A 23,207-nucleotide genomic window follows, 5' to 3' on the forward strand; every position below is an offset into this window, starting at 1 on the left:
AAGTTTCCTCCTAATAGAAACTAAGGCTTGGAGACACAAGTCCCATCTCAAATGCAGAAATCTGCCCATTTTAAAGACAGACAATAGCCTTCATAGTGGAGCTCTACATAAAACTTGTAAAATCCCTTGGGTAGGAATTGATAAAATTGTGTTAAACAAGCATTATAATTATATTTGGTTGTATTATAATAGGACAATACCATAGTCTGTGACTTATGCCCTACCAACATTGCTTTTCTAACATAGATGTAAATTCTACTTGTTTAGAACAGCTTTATTCATAATTGCCAAAACTTGGAAGCAACCAAGATGTCCTCCAGTAGGTGAATGGATAAATAAACTGTGGTATATTCAGACAATGGAATATTATTTAGCGCTAAAAAGAAATGAACTATCAAGCTATGAAAGGACATTGAAGAACCTTAAATACATTTTATTAAGTGAAAGCAGTCAACCTGAAAAGGCTATGTACTATATGATAACATTTTGGAAAAGGCAAAACTATGGAGACAGTAAAAAGATCAGCAGTTGCCAAGGGTTAGGGGAGAGAGAGGGAAGGATGAATAGGTAGAATACAGAGGATTTTTAGGTAGTGAAACTATACTATCATCTTCTGATACTAAAATGGTAGATACCAGTCATTACACATTTTTCAAGACCCACAGAATGTACAAAACCATTTATACCTAAAGTAAACTATGGACTTTGGGTGACAATGTAAGTTCATATTATAATAAAGTACCATTCTAGTACAAGATGCTGATAGTAGGGGAGATTGTGTGTGTGTGGAGGGGCAGGAGGTATATAGGAACTTTCTATACTTTCTGCTCACTTTTGTTGTGAACCTAAAACTGCTTTAAAACATAAAGTCTACAGCAAATCCCCTACATACGAACCTTCAAGTTGTGAACTTTCAAAGATGCGAATGTGCCACTACCCAGACATCACTGGATCGTTTTTTTTCAAGAGGGTAGACAGAATTGAATCCATCAAGGAACTGGAACCTGTGCCATCAACATCAGGTGTGAGTGAAAATGCAACTTGCCCTCCGTCTCCTATTGCTGATGATCCTTCAGCTCTACCATCTCCCCCCTCTCTCCCACCTCCAGTCAGTAACTCTTCTTCCTCGTTCACTCCATGCCAGCCCCTGTATGCCAGCTGTTGTACTGTACTACTGTACTTTTCAAGGTACTGTAAGATTAAAAATGTTTTATTTTTTGTGTTGGTTTTTTATGTATTATTTGTGTCAAAAGTATTATAAACTTATTACAGTACAGTACTATATAGCCAATTTTGTTAATTGGGTACCTAGGCTAACTTTGTGGGACTTACAAACAAATTGGACTTACAAATGTACTCTTGGAATGGATGCAAGGGACAATCTTTTCAGAAAGGTATATTGACATTTTAGTTGGTTTTTAGTAACTGGTCTGAAGTTCTTTGATTAGGGAGAAGATAAATATATATACAACTTCATAAAGAAATTATCATAATTAAATTGAATATGTAGTGCCAACAAATACTCATTTTACAGATAAATAAGAAAAGATAAATAAGAAAAGGAAAGTGATCTGAATACAGTTGGAACATTTCTAGCACTGGTTCAGAGCGTCTCTTTACACAAATTCTTACATTTTGAGAATGAGCATCAGTAGATAGTGGTAAGATGCATAGTTGCTAAATGTACTTAACAGTTTAAAAACAGAATGGAATTTGACAACTAGAAAAGATACTTGGAAAACATTTGGTCAAACCCCTCCTCTTATAAATAAAGAAACTGAGGCTCAAAGATGTGCCCTGGATCACAAGGCTATTTGACAGAAGGACTAGAATTTTGGCATTCAAAAGTTTAATGGTCGCTTTTCCACCATACTACTATCATTCAAGAAAACCAAATTGTGATAAATTTCTTAAAATTCAGAGATGATTTTTTCTTCTTTCATTTATTTATTTTTTAAGAGGACATGAATCTAATTAGTATATTTATTTAGCTAATAAGCACACACTCAAGCTCTACCCATTTACTCATTTATTCTGCCAGCTTGATTTTTCCCAGAGGTCATTTAAAAATAAAATCATGTTTTATGAATTCTAACAGCCCAAGAAAATGTTTTACCCTTAACGTGAATATAAAACATACATGTTTATTACTACAGCGAAGGCTATGCATGCTTCCCACCCCACCATTGTTAGTGAGAATTTAGAAACTTGCTCGACCTCTTACACAGGTAAAAATCTACCCTTGGTGGGAGCAGCTGTGACTCTGTGAAAGAAGCTACAAATAACATGCTGGGAAATTCAGCAGGCACTCTTATTATATCCTGTTTATACTGTCATTTTTCCTATCAGTAGGATATTATTTATACAGACCCCACCCATGAACTTCTTGTTTATCTTATTATAGAAATCCTCCAAATCTATAAAAAGAAGCCTCTGTATTTTGTTTCTGGAACAAGCACATGTGTTATAATTTTGCACCTCACTACACATTTTTATTTAGCATTTCCTTTTGTTATGCACCACTTGCTCTCATTTTTATTCCAAGGTTGATTTATTTCATTATTTCACATATTAAACTTAAATGACTTTAAGACGCCAACACAGAACAGATTCCAGAGCACCACATCCTAAACTTTATTTTGCAGTAGATTTCATCAGGTAGATATTCTTCTAAGGTACACTTGACTAATTTGTTTAAAGAAAGAAAAATGTGCCTACAGACTAATCAGGTACCCCAATGAGTGAGCCCTGGGTGCCTAGAAGGCTTCCTTACTTGGGCTACTCTATCTCAGGTGGGCCAATACTGAGGGCCAAGCTTTATACTGGTTCTCACTAACTCACTATTCCATAGCTAGATCTCTTTTCTGGAATGGAAAGCACTGCCCCTGAGTCTACTTGGATGGCTAGACAGGCTGGGTGAAAATGTAACACAGTAATACATGAGAAATACATGAATTCAGCAAGTTGGCCAAAGAGACAATGAACCAATCTTATTGTAAATCATCCTCATTCTCCTGCCTTATGTAAATAACTGAATTAAAGTAAATAAAAGAAAAATGCAGAATCCTTAAGGGTAGAAATCCATGCTGCATTTGTTGAGCAAATAAATATTTCTAGAGGGGAAACATCACTGGAAAAAGTCCTACTGCATAAATTTTCACATGTATAGCTTGTGTTAGCTTCATCAATACTCCCTTTCTAGGTAAACATGAGATCTTCAGAGAGTATGTGCAATGCTAGACTCTTTGAGAATGTGTAAGAAAGATCTCTGCTTTTAAAGAATAATACCCTAAAATGCAGAACTGAAATGAGGTTTAATATCTCAGGGTGGTAAACTAAGTGTATTAATTTCAGGAAAAAAAGAGAGGTCTACATAGGATAAAGTGATCAAAGAAGTCAGAATGAGAATAATAACTGAGGTAATGTTGATAAACAGGAATTGATAAGACCAAGATGAGGAGGTGAAGGCATCCTAGGCACAATCAACGATTTGTGAGCATCCAGGTAAACAGATATGGGAAATGGCAAGTAGTTGAATCCAGCTAGGGAACTGCTGAATAATAAGAGATGGATATAAAGAGAAGGCTAGAGTAGATTATAAAGAATTTCATTTTCCAGACAATGGAGAACCATCAAAGATATCTGATCAAGCGAAAATGAACCCAAGCTTTTGGACTAAGAATGAAGAGGAGAAAGAATAAGTTGGGATGAGGCAGAAATGGGGGGAAGAAGTTTTTAACAGTACCAAATCCTACGATTACAGTGGCAAAAGAAAAGTCTATGTGTTATACCAGATAATACACGTGTAAAAATTTCAACTCTTGCTTTCAAAAATAGGAGATGGCATCATGATGACTGTCACTGACTGGGGCAATGTTAAACAATGCTAACGCATTGCAGTTAATATCAGGAAAGCTTACCAGTCTCCTAGAATAGCACTTCTCATACCCAAATCACCTGGAGATCTGGTTAAAATGTAAATTGTGATTCAGTAGGTTCAGGGTGGTAATTTGCATTTCTAACAAGCTCTCAATACTACTGTCCCATGGACTATATTTTGAGTAGCAAGATGCTAAAACATCTTTTAATTTCCCTTTCCAAAAAGGCAGTATTTGATGTATGGTATAGCTAATGCTTTAGCTATGTCTAAGAAATTCCTTTTAAAAGTACTTCATTATAATTTGCATCAATGTCTGATGGGTTTCAAAAGATACTATTTTAAATGTCCAAGATGATTCAAGATTCAGGGTATTCAACATATTCAGAAATATTTCCACTTGGGCAAAATCAACTTTATAATGCTGTTTATAACATTACAATTTTGTCCCTTCCTTCCTTCCTTCCTTCCTCCCTCCCTCCCTCCCTTCCTTCCTTCCTTCCAAGATGATTCAAGATTCAGGGTATTCAACATATTCAGAAATATTTCCACTTGGGCAAAATCAACTTTATAATGCTGTTTATAACATTACAATTTTATCCCTTCCTTCCTTCCTTCCTTCCTTCCTTCCTTCCTTCCTTCCTTCCTCCCTCCCTCCCTCTCTTTAAGGCTGGCCAACTGGAAGATACTATTGTTTCTAATCTTGGGTGCTGAGGCAAAAGTCCTGAAAGACAATTCTCCACCTTTCCACAGTGCACATCAGTGGGTTTTGGTAAAACCCACTTAACTTGCCCTTACAATGGCCTTAGTACCATACCTTAATCGTTGAAGATAAATGTAACTATTTTAAATATCCTACTGAAAAACAACTAAAGATTACAAAAATTAAATTCACACACCATCCTTTTGTTTAAGATTTCTATGCGAAGGGACATGCCTTTAATTAAGGTTTTTTTTTTACCATGAACATAAGTGTCATTTATAAAAATACATTACTAGTGTAATATGTTACACACATATTAAGATTGGCTGACCTTAGATTCTTAGGGTGAAATTTAAGACTTCTGAAATCTCAAGTTTCATTTTTAACCAAATAAACGGTCAATAACAACCTTTTAGGTAAATGAGCTTCAATACGTATTAATGTCTAGAGAACAGAAATAGTATCTTAAAATTGAAAGGTACTATTGAAGATCAGATCCAACTATTTCATCGTAGAGGTAAGAAACTGAGGTGTCAAGGCTAAAAAGCCCAAAGTCACAGAGCTGCTAGTGGCATGTTAAAAAAAAACAAGGGGAGGAACAAATTAATTTCCATATCTATCAATGTACAACACACAACAATATATCAACTATGACATGTAGTTGAAAGAGTTTCTGGTTCCTCTCATGACTAAGACATAGTTGATTTTATTAAGGTCTTATAAATCATTGATATCCAAGAAAGGAAGACTACAGACCAACAAAGAAAAGACATGCTACCCCAAAATTTAAGAACTTCATAAAAAATGCAATTTGAATAGAGAATGACACATATACACCACATACTCAGCATGGGGCTACGGTGGGTGGGTAATGGGATGGGATATAAAAAAAAAAAAAGAGAAGCCACTGGTAATTCTTATCTTCTCAGTAATGGTTTGAGAAAAGCTTTCACATACAGAAAGGTAGTTAAAAAACACAACTTCCTTTACTCTCATGAATCATTTTTTAATTGGTAAAATTGGGAATTAGATTTGGAGGACTGCATAGCTTTTAAAAATATGAAATGTGGATAGCAGTTGGATGTGCATGTGTCATAAGCTCTGTCACAATTACAAGAAAACCAGAGAATCCTTTTTTAGCCATAAAATTGGGAATTTTGTGCTTATTACAAATGCTATAAAATTTACTAGCACAAGTTTAAAAAAAAAGTCACTGGAGAAGTTCCAAGATATTGGAGACAATGGGTTTTAAATCACAGGCATACATTACTATGCCTAAGTTGACAGATCTGCACTGCAATGCAGAAATGCAAGCAATATTCCAACATCTGCATCAGAAGGCAGAGACTAGACAAGATTCTAGAATAAAGGGCTCTTCAGCTCTTACCTGTTACCTGTGCAACAACTGCTTGGGAAATCCTCCGATTGGCAAGAAAGGCTTTGATTTCCTCTTTTATCACACTGCTGTCCCTCCTAACAAAAACAGAAGACAAGACCAACAATGTATGTTGAAGGTAGAAATCCTCATCTTTGCTAAGAAAGGTGAAGCAGAGAGGTGGGGAGAACATGGAAAGAAAGGACACACACAAAAAGGTAAACAGACCGAGCTTGTGTGAAAATATGAAATTAAAACAAACCAAGAAACACCAAATATTCAAGTCCTAAAACATCACACCATCAGACAGACGCTTTAGTGATTGCCACAGTAGATATAAGTCTCATACCAGAGGATGGTTAATCGCATGCTGTGTATAATTCACATTAGGAACAAGGCTGCCATATGGTATATACAAAGTTTCATTACTGGGTAATGAATATATCTTACACAGACAGAAATCCTAGAAAAATAAAAAGCAACAACAACAACAAAAATCAGTTGTGAGTAGACTGTGGTCTCCCATGTTAACTACGCAACTGCATAAATAATGTTCAGTTCATTTGAAAACCTTGGTTAAAGGAATAGAAATCATCATTCTCACAACTGCTAAAATATTAGCCATTTTAAGAAGGCTTTTGCCTTTTAATTTGCCTTCTTGTCCTGAATAAACCAAAACAATTTTAAGCAGGATGGGCTGACTATACAATTTTAATATAAAAGACATTAATTTCCTAATGCATGTAATAAACAGAATACTTAAAACTATGCTATATTCTGTGTCCTTGAGATTACATATTATAGACCTAATTTTTCCTCCACTAGATGCCTTATAAATTTTTACTTATTTAAATATTCAACAAATTCTCAAAAGACTAGACATTTACTAGAATGACAATAATTGGCAAGACTTCTGTTTCTCCACCAGAACACACAGAATACTTCAGTAAAAATTATACTTAAAGCCTTAAAAACAAATTTCTCTTTGAATGTTCAAAAGGATTACATAAACTGATTTTTGTTCAAGCTCAAAAGTAACAGAATAGTGGTAACTTATGGTCTAATACAGGGGGTGAGCAAACTATGGCCCATAGACTAAATCTGGGCTCCCACTTGTTTTTATACAACCTATCAGCTAAGAATAGTTCTCACAGATGAACATTTGCAATCAATTTGATGACAGGGAATACTAACTTTGAACATGAATTAAGCAAAGTATTATCCCCTCCCCACCAAAAAATTCCATTCTTCTCATTAGTAGGCCTGTATTTTAAAAACTGTATTCACTTTTAATTATTATTCTATATTGAATTTTGCAAATGAAAACTTGTGACCATTTGCTTTCTCTCTTATATGTATCTATATTATATCCTCGATTTTGCCTCTTCACCACAAAGTCTAAAAAGTCTTCCATTTAACCCTTTACAGAAAAAGTTTGCAAACCCCTAATCTAAGACAAAGGGATCATGAACTCTTCACAAATTGTTTTGTGAATGATCCACAAACTCCTTACAGGAGCTTAAGCCTCTCTACAGATTATTTGGAACAAGGAAAGAAAGTATCCTATCCCCAAAGAATCAGCTGTGATTCAGTCAGAGCAGTTTTGCTGAGAAGGAGCTATATACTCTGTTGGTGAATTCCATGATCCCTTTCAGGAATTCTGGAAAAGAGCAGAGAAGTGATAGGAGGGAAGTGATAGCAGCTCCAATCTGGAGCTCCACAGTCTACTCTTCATCTACTGGTTGGAAATCCTAACCAAAAAGATTGCCAAAGGAAGAAAATAAAGAGGCACCTGCCTAATCCAATATTTAAAACTTCTCACACCAATCTAGATTCTGAGCTAGATACTTCCCTTCCACAGTGCTTATTTATATTTAAATATTTCTTTGAAAAATATGCATTCTTATTTTAAAATTATGTATCTGAAAGAAAAAGCCACAAATAAATACATTTTAAAGTCAAACAAAATATCTGTCTATGTTACCATATGGCTCTCAAATATCCATGCACAATCAGTAGAGAAAGACAGAAACTCCAGCAGTATCTATTTCAATTGGCTTATGTAAATAAAACAACCAAATCATTTGGTTTCTGATACAGATGCAAAATTAACCTGAAAAATTTTAAATAAAGCCCTGCATTTCAATATATAGAATGTCCCTTTAGGAAAATGAAAACTGAGTTTAAGAGAATATCTATTAAGGTTAAACAAAAATGTGCTTTTGTGGTGAAAATGATTAAATGGTATTTTCTTGACTACTGATTTAAATTGGAATTTAAATCAATTTATTTAAAATCAATTTCACCTAGAAAACTAAGTCATAAAGAGGAGAAAACACTCAATTATTTCAATAGGGCATATCCGGTTTGTGAATTATTCACAGCCCTGAAGTATGATATTACCAAGGACTGAAGCAAGACAGAAGGAACCCCCAAAAGTCTGCAAGATAGCAGCAGTTCACTTACCCTCTCTCAGAGACTATATTTTTAGATACTTGGCAAGTTTCTAAGTATCTTCAATGAGTTTAAAAAAATAAAAACAACCTCTTCACTCAACTGCTTTACCAGAGAGAAGTTTTTTCAAATTGAAGAAAAACATAAGGACTTAAAAGATAAGAGTGTGCTTGGGCAAGTCATTTAATAAAACTGGTTTCATCATCTGGTAAAATGAGATCATTAATACCCTTCATCATAAGGCTTTTAAGATTTTTCTCCAAGCACTGAAATTAAATTTAAATGAAATTTAATATCAAATGTGTATAAAATTCTTCAACGTAAAACATTTTGAAACTGTAAAAGCACTACATAAACAATGATTATTATTTTATGATACCTGTAAAGAATCCCAGGAAAAGAAGAAACAAACGATCTGCTATAAAGTATGTAAGACTGTATTGGGTATTTTAAGGCACCACCAAAAGATTTCTAAAAAGTTACTTTTGATACAAGTGTTGTGTCATTTGGTTGGTTTCACTGGGTATTTTCAAAATAATAACAGCATCTAACTTTCACTGTATCCAATTCTCTTATGTGTTTCAAAAACTTCCATTCTACCCTGTTAAATTTGTTCTTTAAACTTTCACATATTCCCTCTCTCCCTCTCGTTCATTCCACCTTCTTTAATGACCTCACTCTCCTGTACTCACAGGGTACAGAGTTGTCCACAATGTACCTTATAAAATCACCTATTTCTTAGTGTGAAAACGCCTTCATTTACTCCAAATCTAACTCATCTCCTACTCCTTACTTCCTCTCGTCATCTAAAATTTGACATCTTTAAAGAGAATGAATCCACTTTTCCTCCCTTATCTTGTAAAATCTCACACTCCTCACAATTTCTACTCCTCTGGTCTTATGGAATTAAAGTGAAGTGTGGCTGATCTTTCTGACTCCATGGTTTAATTCCAAGATAAGCTACCACTCTATTTGTATCTAACCACTTACATACACTCAGTAATGCCTCTTCGTGAAATCACCCTTTTTAAAGACATCTTAAGATAATAATTGCCATCTATTCAGAGAAGTTCTCCCTGATCCTCAGAGCTAAAAAAGATCTTTTCTTCCAATATCTAACTTTACCATTTCAATTATACTACTCACATGCTAATATATTACATGCTATTCTGTATTACAGTTGTTCCTGACCTGGTCTTATCTCTCCTACTAGCTTACAAAGTCCTTTAGCACAAAGATTGTGTTTTATTCATCATGAAGTCCGCATATAATAGAGCTTAATTTGTTCCATGAATGAACAAACTTGTAGTTGAAGATAAAAGGTTGTAAAATGGAAAACCTGATCTAGATAATTTATAAAACAGCTCTAAATTCTTAATATCAAATAGGTTTAAGCTTCCCAAAACAGAATGGAAGAGAGTTAGATATACTAGCTCAAAATGGTAATACTTCCTGTTCTGGAACAAGGGCTATTAAAGATTGAATGTTTAAAAGTGGTATGCTTTAATCTTTCATAGTTGATAATGAGGCTTTAAGGTCTTCTTTTAGTTGATATACACTACACATTCTTTAGGACCCCTTAAAAGACTCAAACATTTCCAGAGATGGAGCAATACCTACCAAGACAGACTATCTCACAGGTGGAAAAATATAATTACACACAAATTCTTTCACATATGAATAAAAACCTGCTCCCTTTAATTTCTACTCATGGAGATAAAACATAATTTAGAATTTTAAAAGGTAATGTTAAAGCAAAAGCTATATGTGTAAATAACATGGTAACTGATTATTATGTCCTATGGAACGTAAATCCCTAGTTACACAAGTAAATAAGCTATTATTAGGCATATGGATAACCAACTCAGAAGAAAGTCTCAGAATCCTAGATAAAATACTGACACTCATGAAATTTAGTAAGTGGGTAGTTAGGAATAACATCTTTTATATGGTATTGTTAATTAATTCTGGTAAGACTCATTTCAATTGCTATTTTATAAATACACAATAGGACAGATACACTTTAATAGATATACACTATTATATTAGCAGATGTACATATACACCTATAGATAAACATATATATTAATAGATGCATTTTAAAATTATTAACATGTAAAACTGGTCTTTATTCTAGCTCTTGGCTATAAAGTCCTTAAAATGTTGTATTCAACAATTTGCAGAGAATTCACATTCTAGTTTCTCTTCCATTTTTTTTTAACCCTGATCAATCCAAAAATGGAAAAAGTAGCAGTTTCTCTCTGATTTTTAACAAGCTAATTAGGTGTACAGTTACAAATTAATCAAGATTTCCCAAAAAAAAGTCTCCTTTGTATACCCTGAAATTATTAGGAGCTAAGTTTGTGTACCCAATGGATTATGAGATTTGAAAGCTGTATCTTACGGTTAAGTGCTCTGGCAGTTGGGGAACGTGACCATACAAGAGGTGAATTACATATGACATATGTAGAAAAGGAGGCAGGAAGGCATTCATTCTCCCCACCTAGAGAGCACCAAATCTAACCCACTATACCACCACAGTGTTGAGTGGGCAAAGGGCGGTGTAGTCCTATGTGGGCACAGGGTACTCAGAAAGATTTGCTACTCAAAACTTTCTCTAACATTCTACCAAATAAAAGTTCATTAGGCTAGTTAAGTGATTGATTTGAAGTGGCAAATATCATGTCGGGGGAGAGTGGGAGATAAGTCCGTTAAGGCTTTCACACTTTGTCTTGAGTGACATTAACCACCATTCCTAAAATTTTACTGAAATCTACATATGAAAAATTTATTAATAGAGGCAGCAGATACCAGTGACAGACACACTGGTAATAAAGACATGGGTTAGAATTCAGCTCTGCCACTTAATATTTAAGTTCTCCTGGGTCAATTATTTAATTTTTGTGAATCTCAATTTCTTTGCTCTACCTCACACACAACATGGCTATAATGATTAAAAGTGAAAACAGTCATGTAATAAATTTCTCCCTCAAACCTAAGGATTGTTATTATTTGCAAACTTGAGAAAAACAAGAGGTGGGCACAAAAGAAGAGTGCAGGTGTGGGTGAGGGCGCAATGGCAGAGGACCACAGAGAGCCAGAAGGTTCAACAAGACCGCTAGATGAATAGAGGACACCATAGAAGCAGTTCTAACAAAGAAGCCATAAAGTATCCTACCTATGCAACAAGAGGCAGTATGTAAATTAAATACTGGTAACAATTATAAACACATATATCTCTAATGATGAAATCTGAATGTGTGTAATTGTTGGATTTAACTCTAAACCCTAGTCCTTGCTAAACAGGTTTTCTGTTTGAAGACACAGTTGAATTACAACATTACGATAACCTAAGAGTGTTATAACAGACAAATTTTTAGATCCTTATAGTCAAGTTTTATACTCTGGACAACTTTTAGAGCCTTTTGTTAAAAAGAAAGTTTTCTCAAACTTCTTGTTAGTCTAATACACATTTGGGAATTAACTGTTATTTTTAGAGCTCATTAAAACTCATTAACGACAGCAACGACAACAACCAGACTAGCATCCTAACAAATTTTACTGTTGATACCCACTCTACTTACCATAATTAAAAGCTAACCTTGTTACATTTTAACTACTAAAGTAACTTCTATTTGCCCAAATGGTCCTCTCTCTGAGTCTTGACAGTAAGACAGATGTTAAATTCAAAAGGAACATCTAAACTTTAGCCAGCTGTTTAAGCAGGTGAAAATGAACTAAAAGCCAAGCTGATCTTTCACATTTTTAAGTTTTAAAAGCTTAAATAATAGGGTCCTGTAGCTGCTCTATGAAACTATTCATTACAGGAATTATGTTGGAATCTAGACACAATAGTCCATTTAGCCTAGAATTCCCTATTTGGCAGTTCTACCCTAAACAAATTCAGGACAGTTGATTCCAAAGATATTTTACCTTTGTGGTAGTATAGGATAGATCTTCCATATGGCAATATTAAGTCATCATTATACTATCTTCAAGTCCTAAAGTCTTATAGAAGAACAAGTCAAAATTATAGGTTATAATTTTATTTCTGACAAATTCCTGCTATAGTTTCTTTCATATATACTGTAACTAATCTAACTGCAGGCTCTCCTCCCTACTACAGTAGTGATAATCTACTGAAAACAATGCTTTTATCATCTCTTTCCTACAGACCTGTAAAAACTCCTTTAATTTCCACCAAGTTAAACATAAGTTATGTATATGGAATTCAAATCTTCCCAAAACCTGTACTGCCTCCTAATATACTATTCTTATCGCCATATCTAGCCAATCTGCAGTTTTTCTAAGACTTCAACATGCCTTGCCTTTTCTACCTATTACTATTCCCTTATCTTTAAATAAAGTCCCTATATTTCAAAACAGAAGCTATCCTTTAAAGTTTAGCTCAAATTCATCCATTCACTTGATATATTAAGCCCTTAACATGTGCCATTGACAGTTCTAGATCCTGAAGACACAGCAATGGAAAGCACATCTGCGCTGCCCTCAAAGTGTCCCAGGTCCAGGGTGAAGCCTTTCCTAATTACCCCTGTTGAAACTGGACTTCCTTTCTCAGTGTTTCAAACTCTGTTTACACTTATTTTGTAATAGATAACATTATATTTGTGTGTGTTTATGGCATCTACTGCTAATATTAGAACTTTAGCTTCTTAGGGGTAGAAACCATGTCCATCTTTCTTCTTAAGAACACTACTTTTCAAATAATAGGTGCTCAAAATTACCTTGTTGATTGGCGTGTTGGAGGGAAAAATTAAGAGTATTCATATCATGATAAAAGCATCCTATCTCTCAGAAAAAGTACTCACAATGGATTTAAAGATTAGAATGTGTGTGTTAGCAATTCAGATGTTAGCAATGAGAGCCATAAAAAAAGGCTAACCTTTGCTTCGATAATAGAATAGAAAAGACTTATCAAGCAGCAAAGAGAAAGAACTTAAGTAGAAAAGAGAAAATTTGAATTAAAAACATAAAATTTTTAATTTTTTTCTTTTATCACCAAGGGGGGGGGATCACAGTTCTTACAGGTAAAAAGCTGAAATACAGCTTTATTACTCAAAATCAGCCTAAGAACATAGACACTGAATAAGAAAAGAACTAACCTCATTAATTCCTCCACTTTATCATCTACATCTAGGTCCTCTTCTGAGGCTTCAAAACTGTATGACCTCTGACCCATGCTGTTTGCATGGTAGCGAGTTGGTGACATCTTTCCATTGGATGTGGATAATCGCTCGTTATTCTCCCTCCCATTCTGATTGGTAGTACAAGGCTGTGGGGAGGTATCATAACTGTTGCTAGGTGATGGGGACATTCCCGAATGCTGGGTCTGTGTGGAAGCTGTAGCTGTAGAGGAAGATGCTGGAACATTGTTGGTACTATTCCCATATGAACTTCCTCCATAGCTGGACCTTCTTCCAAACTTGTCACTATGCTCTTGATCAAGACGGTCCAAAGTTTCCAAGGCATGGAGAATTTCATGTTTAGTCATTCCAGTACGCCGAAGGCGCTGAAGCAGATCTATCTGCTCTATAGTAAATCTAGGTTCATCTGTATAGTGAGACATGGTTTCCAGCAAACTAAAACAAAACAAAAAAAAGTCCCTTTATTTACAGTATCTACCAAAGAATATATCATTATGTATTGAGAATACACAGAAGATAAAATATTTCTATATCAACTTCTTTACTGAAAATGACTGACATTATTATCATATTATAATAATAGTAATATTTTATCAGTAAAACTGACCTAGGAATTCTGTAACTTCATTTAGTGTAGATAAACAATTTGGTAAGCTTAGCCCAAGTAAATAACCAGCAAAAATATTTAAATGGAAAAGTAAGACAGGCACATAAAAAAAACTTATTAAGCACCATTTCACCCACCACTTCGCAATTTCATACGTATTTCATCTCTGTAATGTATTGTCTCTTAATAGTTATCCCAAGAAATGGATCTTCTGTGGTTGTGGCCAAACTGAGCTATTCATTTTTCTTAGGAAATTGCTTCTACATTATGCTTCCTTTAACTAACACGATACTATAGCATACCAGAAAATGTCTCAGTGTCAATAACAATATTAAGTTTAAGGGAGTTGTCAAATATCATAAAAATTCTCACTATTCAAATTCTCTTCTTATAAAACCTGAATTTCTTTTTTAAGATTTTTTTATGTGGCAATTTCTTCTATTTTTATTTTTATAGTTCTAGTGCCAAATAGGTTGCATGGCATGTAGCAGGCTCTCAGTAAGTGTTTGCTGATGGAAATAAATGTCAAAGAATTTCTCATCCTTTCCAGGTAAACTTCTATTCTGGGCCAGTTCCCCTAAGCTGTTGGAGATCTGTTTCTCTGTCTCGCTATACTAAAAATTTATTGAACATTCACTCTAGGCAGGTATTGGGCAAGAGTTTCATGTAATATAATCTCAGTTCCTCAGAACAACCCTCTGTGGTAATTTAAAAAATTTTTACATTAATTGATTGTTGAGAAAACTAAGGCTCACAATGGTTTTGTATCTTGCAAAAAGTCTGATTACATAGAAAAAAGATTTAAACCTAGATCTTACCAACTCCGAAAGCATGCATCATTCTGCTTTCCAATATATTGCAGGACTTACTGGAGGCAAATGATATGGGACACAGGCTTTTGTCCTTTTTTAAGTCTCCAGTTTAAACCACTTAGATAAAATCACTCTACTGATGGACTGGGGGTTCAAGTAGTAGTTTTTTATATTTAAAATATTTGCTCCATCTAGAATTTATATTTACTTAATGAGTGTGAAAGGATTTGAGCTTTATTTTTTCCCAAAGGGATAGCTCACTTGTCCAAATGCTTTATTGAGTAATACATCTCTTCTTCTCTAGTCTGAAATGCCACCTTTATCGTATACAAAATTTCCAGGCAAATCTGCATCTACCTTTGGAGTCTCTATTCTATTCCAATGATTGCTTTGTCTTCCAAGTCCTTTTAAAAATAAGCAGGCAGAAATCTATCATTTTTATGTGAAACAGTTCTAGTTTTAGAGATAGGCTCATTAAAAACAAAAACAAACATTCTATGTACCTGAAATAATACACTGCAGGTCATCTGTGCCCACGAGCCACAGTATCTGCCTTATGCCTATACACTTTTTCTTTTGCCCTCTTCCAATATTCATTTGTAACAAACTATTCATCATAAAAGTACAGTTTTCATGATTATTACATTCTTTCCTGATTGCCTAGTTTTTTTCCTCCAAGATTTTATAATGTAAAAGTTTAAACACATAGAAAAGTTGAAATAAATTTACAGTGAATGCCCATAGACTAACCACCTAGATTTTGTCATTAACATTTTACTTGCTTTACCACATATCCATCAATTCCCTATGCCTCCATCCCTCTATTCATCTCATTTTTTGATGCATTTCAAAAATCAGTTACAGACATCTGTATACTTCCCCCTAAATACATCTTTCCACATGTGTATCATTAATGAGAGCTCAGTATTTGTTGAGGTATTTTTTTCTCTTGAAGTAAAATTTACATAAAACAAAATATGCAAATCTTATGTTAACCATTCTCTGAGTTTTGAGAAGTACATACACCTGTGAAATTCAAACCCCTATAAAGATACAGAATATTACCACCACCCAGGGAAGTTCCCTCATGTCCCTTTCTGGTCAGTCTCTCTCCTATTCCCTCAGAGGCAATCACCTCTCGGATTTTTTTCACGACAGATTAGTTTTTCTGTTCTAGAACCTCATATAAATGGAATTTCTATGTGCTCTTTCAGTATAAAATTTTTGAGATTCGTCTACGATGTTGTATATCAGCACTTGGCTTCTTTTTATTGCTGAACAGTACTTCACTGTAGGAATATACCACAGGTTTGTTTAGCCATTCTAACTAGTCACCTGGACTGCTGCCAATTATTAGCTATTCTAATACTCTACTAATTTTCTTGTTAGCTTCATATACCCCCCCATAATAGATCATCAGCTAGTTGAGAGAGGAGGGAAAAAAAAACTTTCAACCAGAGTAACTCATTTACTTCTTCTCCTGACCCATGTCAAAAGAACTATATACCTTGCTTCACACAAATGCTTTATTACTAAAATGGTATGCAGTGTTGGTAATGTTTTGTTCTATGCTAGTTACATTACACAGGTGCATTAGCTATGAATATTCACCAAGTTTACACTACCGATTTGTATATTTTTCAGTAGGTATATTATACTCAAAATTTGTTGAAAAAGCTGTGTAAACATTTTCCTAATGGTTTATAAGAGACACTTGATGCTTTAGTTTCTATCCTAACCCTCAGCCCTTGGTCCTTTCTATCAAGTGCTTGGTAACATATTAATTCTTAATCCTATGAAGTTGTTTTTAAAAGTAGCTGCCAAATCCCTTTAGTAATCCGAATAATTTACCCCTTAACTTACTGATTTGGTAAATTCAGGTTTCTATACATTATTCTTTTCTCTTGAAAATAGAGTCGTCCATTGCTGACTTCAGTCTTCATGCTTTTAAAATACGTCATAAACTGACCTTATTTTAGATACGAGATTTCAAGGACTGCTTTATTATACAGACAAAAAAAATATATCATGATATTTTCCTATCCCATTTATATCAGAGCAGACAGTATTCTGTATATAACTCTTCAAATCTCTCTGTATGGAGCAGCACTCTGTATATTAGCATAAAACTAAAATAAATTACATGAATTTAACCTGGTAATTGAAAAGTATCCATCCTAAAGCTTATATTAGAACTACCAGAACTAAAGATTCCACAGTATCTGAAACAATGTAATATTTTATGTTATTTCAGATTCCTTGACTATGGAAAACACTTTTAATCCAAAATTCATAAAAGGAGATAACAGAAGGCACCTATTATTTTGTCTGCCCAGAATGCCTCATTGTTTCCAACCACATGTGTTCTTGACCCTACCACTCAAAGTACTCTACCATCCAGCCAACAGGGTGGGTGCATGAGGAAACCAAGCCTTGCTCTCCTCAAAATATTCAGGTGTGAGTAGAAGGAAGATGGACAGTCACTATAACTGTGCTCAGCTGCAGGAAGATGTTAGTCTGGTATATTCCCCACCATGGAGAAGAAACAAGTTTGCAAGAAAATTAAGCAGGCATACTAAGAAATGCAGAACAAAAGGGAAAGTTCTACAGTGTTCATATCCCTTGTTCCAGTCATTCTTAAGCTCCTAATACATCCCTGCTCTTCTTGCTGTATTCCCTTTATGCTTCACCTTGTTTAAATTAGATGTCTGCACCTTGCACCAAGACAGGTCCCTAATACAAAGATATATCTACAGTAAAAAGATCTACAATTGCTAGAATAAAATGTATGACTCCTATAGAGCAGAATGATAATGGCATAATGAGTAGGATCAATTCATGCACATGACACTGATGGGACAATATTTTACTGAGAAAATGCCAAGATTAGAAGCTTTCTTGGATATTGAGAACAATATTCCAATGTGCATTAACATAAACAAAGGCACACATTCTGTCATTTTCAAATTTTATTTCTTATAATTCACCTAGTTTAAGCACATAATCATGAAATTATGGCAATAATGACCTACAAAGGTCATCTAAGTCCATGATACCAGCAATTCTTTTGTAACAGAAAAAAGATAACATGTAAGAACTGAATTAATTTTCCTATGTAGCACAAGAACTGTTCACAGGATAAGGAACATCTTTCACTTTAAATTACTAATCTGGATGCAGTCTCAGGCCAACAATAACTGAAAATGATGTGAGAAGAATTTCAACACTGTAATAACACAGATAATGTTTAAAGCATAAAAGAACAATTAAATTCAGGAATTATGGCTCAGTTCATAAACTGACATTCTAAAAGACCATACTATTAGACCATAATAGTAAACCTATTTTACAAAAAATTTTATCCCTACTTGGATATGTAAACTCTTCTTGGATAAGGCCTGAGGACCAGAATATACTTTCTCAAACTAAATCCTATAAACATGAAGGTTAAAGCATTCACAAATGATTAATCTTGAAGTCATATGTGCAAAAATGACACAACTACCTTACTTGTAAAGCATCAACAGATGATAAGCTCTTATTGGATAACAAAGCATTTTCTTCTGCTGTCTTTACCTTTTTATCTAGAATGACTGGGCAAAATATGATCTAGTCATATATTAGTTGTGTTTGTCTGTTTGTCATACATGGTATTTACTCCATGATGATTAACACATTATCGTGTCAATGATAATTATTAACCAGCTGAAGATGTACTAAGGCCCTTCTTACTATTTATGGCACATTACTCTCACAATTATTATTACCATCAAAGTGGCAGTTTTAAAGTAAGAAAATGACAAGAGTAAGAAATGAAGATTTGCTGGGGATTGAGCTTGACAGTAATGGTAAAATGATTCCATAACTCAAACCAATGGGAGAACTAACTAACGCAAAAGAATAGAGGCTATGACTACAAATAATAGTACAAAAGAACAGAGGCTATGACTACGGTTAGTAGTGTAAAAGTGTTCTTTTCATAATAAAAAGATTTTGAGAAAAGTAAGAGTACATTTAATTTACAACACACTTTAATAGTTACTTTTAAATTACCACTAATTAAGATTGAGATTTTTAACTACCTTATACATATTTGGGAAAATAAAATCCAAGTAAAATCATGGAAGTTTATAGAGGGAGATATAAATTTGGTGTGGAATCAGAGAATAGGAGCCTATTTACACAAATATCATTCAACTAACATTTACCGAGTGACCCCTATGTGTCAAACCATGTACAAGGCAGAGAGGATGCAACAAGCACCAAATCAAGCAAAAATTCCTGGCCTCATGATGTTAACATTCTAATAGCTGTAGAAAATAGCTATTAACATATGAAATGCATTTTTTAAGAAAAAGGGAAACTCAGGCCCAAAGCAACGCAGTACCTTCCTCTTCCCAAGGACAAAGCTGCTTAGCAGCAACTCAGGCTACAGTAACACCACCTGGCCTATTTCAGAGACTTTTCAATATATGATAAAGTCAAAAAAGAAAAAAGTTTCACAAAAAAACCTAAATAACAAGGAAGAAGTCTACTTACTGGATTAGAGAACTGTCAACCAAAACAGAGGAATTTAATTGAAATGGAGACTGCACCAAATTTTAGAAAACACTTATGCTAAAGGCACTCTGCACTAGACTCTAAAGATGCACTTAATGAGCTAACAGATACTTTATCTTCACTAATATCTGAAATTCCCGGAATACTTTTATTCAGAGGCCTATTTAATATGAACTAGTGGTTACAGTTCATATCCTAGCACAAAAAAACTCTCAGCATAATACCACCATCCAATTTGTATTTTTTGCCAGACTCCAAAGAAAGGCTACCAACTACATTAGATAACAGGCTTAACTACATTATTATCCCCAGTAGGTAAAGAAAATGGCTAAGGTGCTTAGGAGTTTGCATACAAAAGGCAGCATTAGGGTAACATTCTTCCAATATTCTGCTTGTCACAAGGAATTTAATATCAGCCATCTGTTTCACAAATTTCTAGGCTATTAAGCAGTTTAAAATTATAAGTAATTTTATGTTCAATAGAAAATTAATGTTAGACTTCAAAGCTGAAAACAGAAATGGTAAAAGAGAAAGTTGATAGATTTGAAAATTCATTCCTTACCACATAACTATGAAAAAATTCTTTCAACGCTACAAATGCCTGCTGTCATTTTTGGATCATAATCATAATGATTTCTTAAATTTATTAAACCAATTGAGAAGATAAAATTTAAGAGAAGAACTAGATACTTACACCACTGGAAAGGAACTGAGCATACTTTACATGAGGTGAATCAATTTCCTTCCTAGAGATGATCAGCGTTATTTATCATTCTGTAGAATAAAGACAGAAAATTCTGAAATACTTTTTAATCAAGTATTGAATAAAAATTTTAATTATATAATTAAGGATTAACAGTTAACATCAGATAATTATGTTTTTTAAAGTTATTTTGTAATTCTGAATTGAAACATCAGTTTGAAGGAAAATTTTAAATATAGAAAAATACTTTTTGATAGCTTTCAAAATTATTCACTTGGAAAACGTAATGAAAATCATATCCCTGATGTTTAATCTATTACCCCTGAAATTTAATCTATTTAATAAATTAAACAGATTACAACCCAGGGAAACAGATTTAAGCATGCAATGGAATACACACACACACACACACACACACACACACACACACTACAGTGACAAGATAACCTGTTGATAATAACATCAGCACATTTATGTAGAATCCTATAAAAAAACAAAAAACACAGCATGATTGCAGCTAACACCCTTAACTGTGGGATAAACCCTGGGGTCTAGTTCCAAGTCTATTACTTATTTCACCACTAGCCAAATCTTAAGTGACCTAATTCTCTAAGTCTCAATTTCTGCATCTATAAAACAGGGATAATAGATAACTACTTCAAAAAGCTACAAGAATTTAAGACATTTTTAAAATGGTGGTGATGAAGCACTTCACAAACTATCAAGTAGCAGGGACTATTACTACCAGTTTAAAAAAGACACCAATACCCACGTCGATTCCCAAACAGAGTGTAAGTTAATAATGGACTGAGTCTAGTACTTCTATCTTCTGATTAGCATTCTACTGCTTTATTCAGCATTCAGACACTGTGACCCCTTTCAATTCAGACATAGATCTTAACAGAAAATGAAATCTACTATTCACAGTTTAGGAGCTAAAGATCACGTATTACTGACTGAACTTATTCGCAGTTTCAAACCACAATCTATAGAGGCAACTATTTCCATTATCTCAAAGTTAATATAATAAATTAGATGAAAGTTAAAAACGTTGATGTCAAAAACTCTCACATTAAAATACACGTTCAGAACTGAATTATATTAAGCAAGACAAGTGTCTAACAGTGACTAATGATATATGCGAAACGTACAGGGTAAAGTTAGAAGCCTTCACATTTGCATATCCTAAATTGTAGCTTTAATGAAGTTCCTGCTGTAGTTAATTTTCTTGCTGACTTAAGAAATACTGGTCCTAAAAGGTAACTATAAAGTACAAGGAAAATCTACTGAAAATATTGTTGATTGCATTTCCTAGACAAAACAGCAACACCAAGCCACAGAAGTGATTACTGGTCAATATAATTTTTTTTTTTTACATTTTTTTTCACTCTTGCTCAAATTCAGTTAAAATATATTAAGTACTTACTTGCCCTGACATAGGCACAAGGTCATAATATGAGTCCCAGCAGTATAGGAGCTTATTTAACTACGGGGGAGGGTCAAATAAAAATTACACACACAGACACATCCCTCTAATAAAAGGCATTTTTAAAATGTGATAAGACAAAAAATACAAGCTTTATGAGCATAACAACTTAGAAAATAATTTAGGTTACAAAGAACTGGGAAAACTTCTTCAAGTAAGATCTCAGCTGTTATCTGAAGTTCACAATAAGACTTCCACCAAAACAAAGTGTGAAGGGAGCTCAGAATCAGTGGAGAAAAGAATCAGGGAGAAGGAACAGTTAAAAGAGATTATGAAGGATGCTTAGTAGACCTGTGTGGTAGGCCTTTAACGTGTATGTATGAGGAGTAGACAGGTAGAAAGGGAGGACTTCCACAGCCCATGGAGGGCTAGTAAATGCCTTGCAGCAATTCTGACCTTTATTCTGTAAGTATGAGAACACTACTACAACTGAATCAGACAATCTAGGAAGTAAATCACCAAAGACCTCATTTCACAGATGAGGAAACTGAGATTAAGACACTGATACAGACCTGTATAACTGAAAATCATTGAATTTATATCATTTTTATTTCAGATATAAATAGGCTCAAAATATTCTATAAAAATAAAATATTCTAAGGACAGAAGACCAAGCAAGCAAGCAAGGTGCTATTATAAATTCTCTACTCTCAGGTTCAATGTCATAGAACCCTCCTGGCATAGAAGAAAGATTTTTTAAAATTGACAGATTAAAAATGTATATTAAAATCACACCCATTAGAATGGCTATAATAAAAAAAATAAAAAAAAAACCAGAAAGTATTGGCACAGATATGGTTAAAATAAAACCTTTGTGTGCTGCTGATGAAAATGTAAAATGGTGGTGCTGCTATGGAAAATAGTATGGCAGTTCCTCAAAAAAATTAAACACAGAATTACCACCAGTTCCACAATTCCACTTCTGGGTATATACCCAGAAGAAATGAAAGCAAGAACTCAATATATTCATATACCCCAGTTTATAGCAGCACATTCACAAAAGCCAAAAGGTGGAAACAAACTCAAACGTCCGTTGATGGATGAATGGCTAAAAAAATGTGGTACACACATGTATTATTCAGCCTTAAAAAAGAAGGAAATTCTGACACAGTAACATGGATAAACCCTGAAGGCATTACACTAAGTGAAACAAGCCTGTCACAAAAGGTCAAATACTAAACAATTCCACTTCTATGAGGTATTTAGAGTCATCAAATTCAAAGAGACAGAAAGTAGAATTGTGCCTGAAGAGCGCTGGGGAAGGGGGAGTTATTTTTTAATGGTACAAAGTTTCAGTTTGGTAAGATGAAAAAGTTCTGGAAATGGCTGACAGTGATGGTTGTACAACAATGTTTATTGTACTTAATGTCACTGACTGTATGCGTAAAAATGGTTAAAATGGTAAATTTTATATTATGTATATTTAATACTGAAAAAGTAGAGAGTTATAATAAAAGAAAATGTA

General features: G+C 34.0%; 1 protein-coding gene across 9 annotated transcripts in view; it reads right to left on the bottom strand.

Annotated features, from left to right (window-relative positions):
• HMBOX1 (homeobox containing 1) overlaps positions 1 to 23,207 on the bottom strand; it is a 180,052-nt gene that overhangs the window by 77,067 nt on the left and 79,778 nt on the right. For all 9 annotated transcript variants that reach the window (XM_057722069.1, XM_057722068.1, XM_057722070.1 and 6 more), the window contains exons 2-4: positions 20,248 to 20,327; positions 13,533 to 14,009; positions 5,968 to 6,053 (exon numbers count right to left, since the gene is read on the bottom strand). In XM_057722069.1, coding sequence (XP_057578052.1) covers positions 5,968 to 6,053; positions 13,533 to 14,009; positions 20,248 to 20,270 — 586 coding nt within the window. In that variant the 5' untranslated portion in view covers positions 20,271 to 20,327. The remainder of the gene's footprint in view (positions 1 to 5,967; positions 6,054 to 13,532; positions 14,010 to 20,247; positions 20,328 to 23,207) is intronic.

This window comes from Hippopotamus amphibius, chromosome 2 (genome assembly GCF_030028045.1).
Source record: "Hippopotamus amphibius kiboko isolate mHipAmp2 chromosome 2, mHipAmp2.hap2, whole genome shotgun sequence".
NCBI classification, from domain to species: domain Eukaryota; kingdom Metazoa; phylum Chordata; class Mammalia; order Artiodactyla; family Hippopotamidae; genus Hippopotamus; species Hippopotamus amphibius.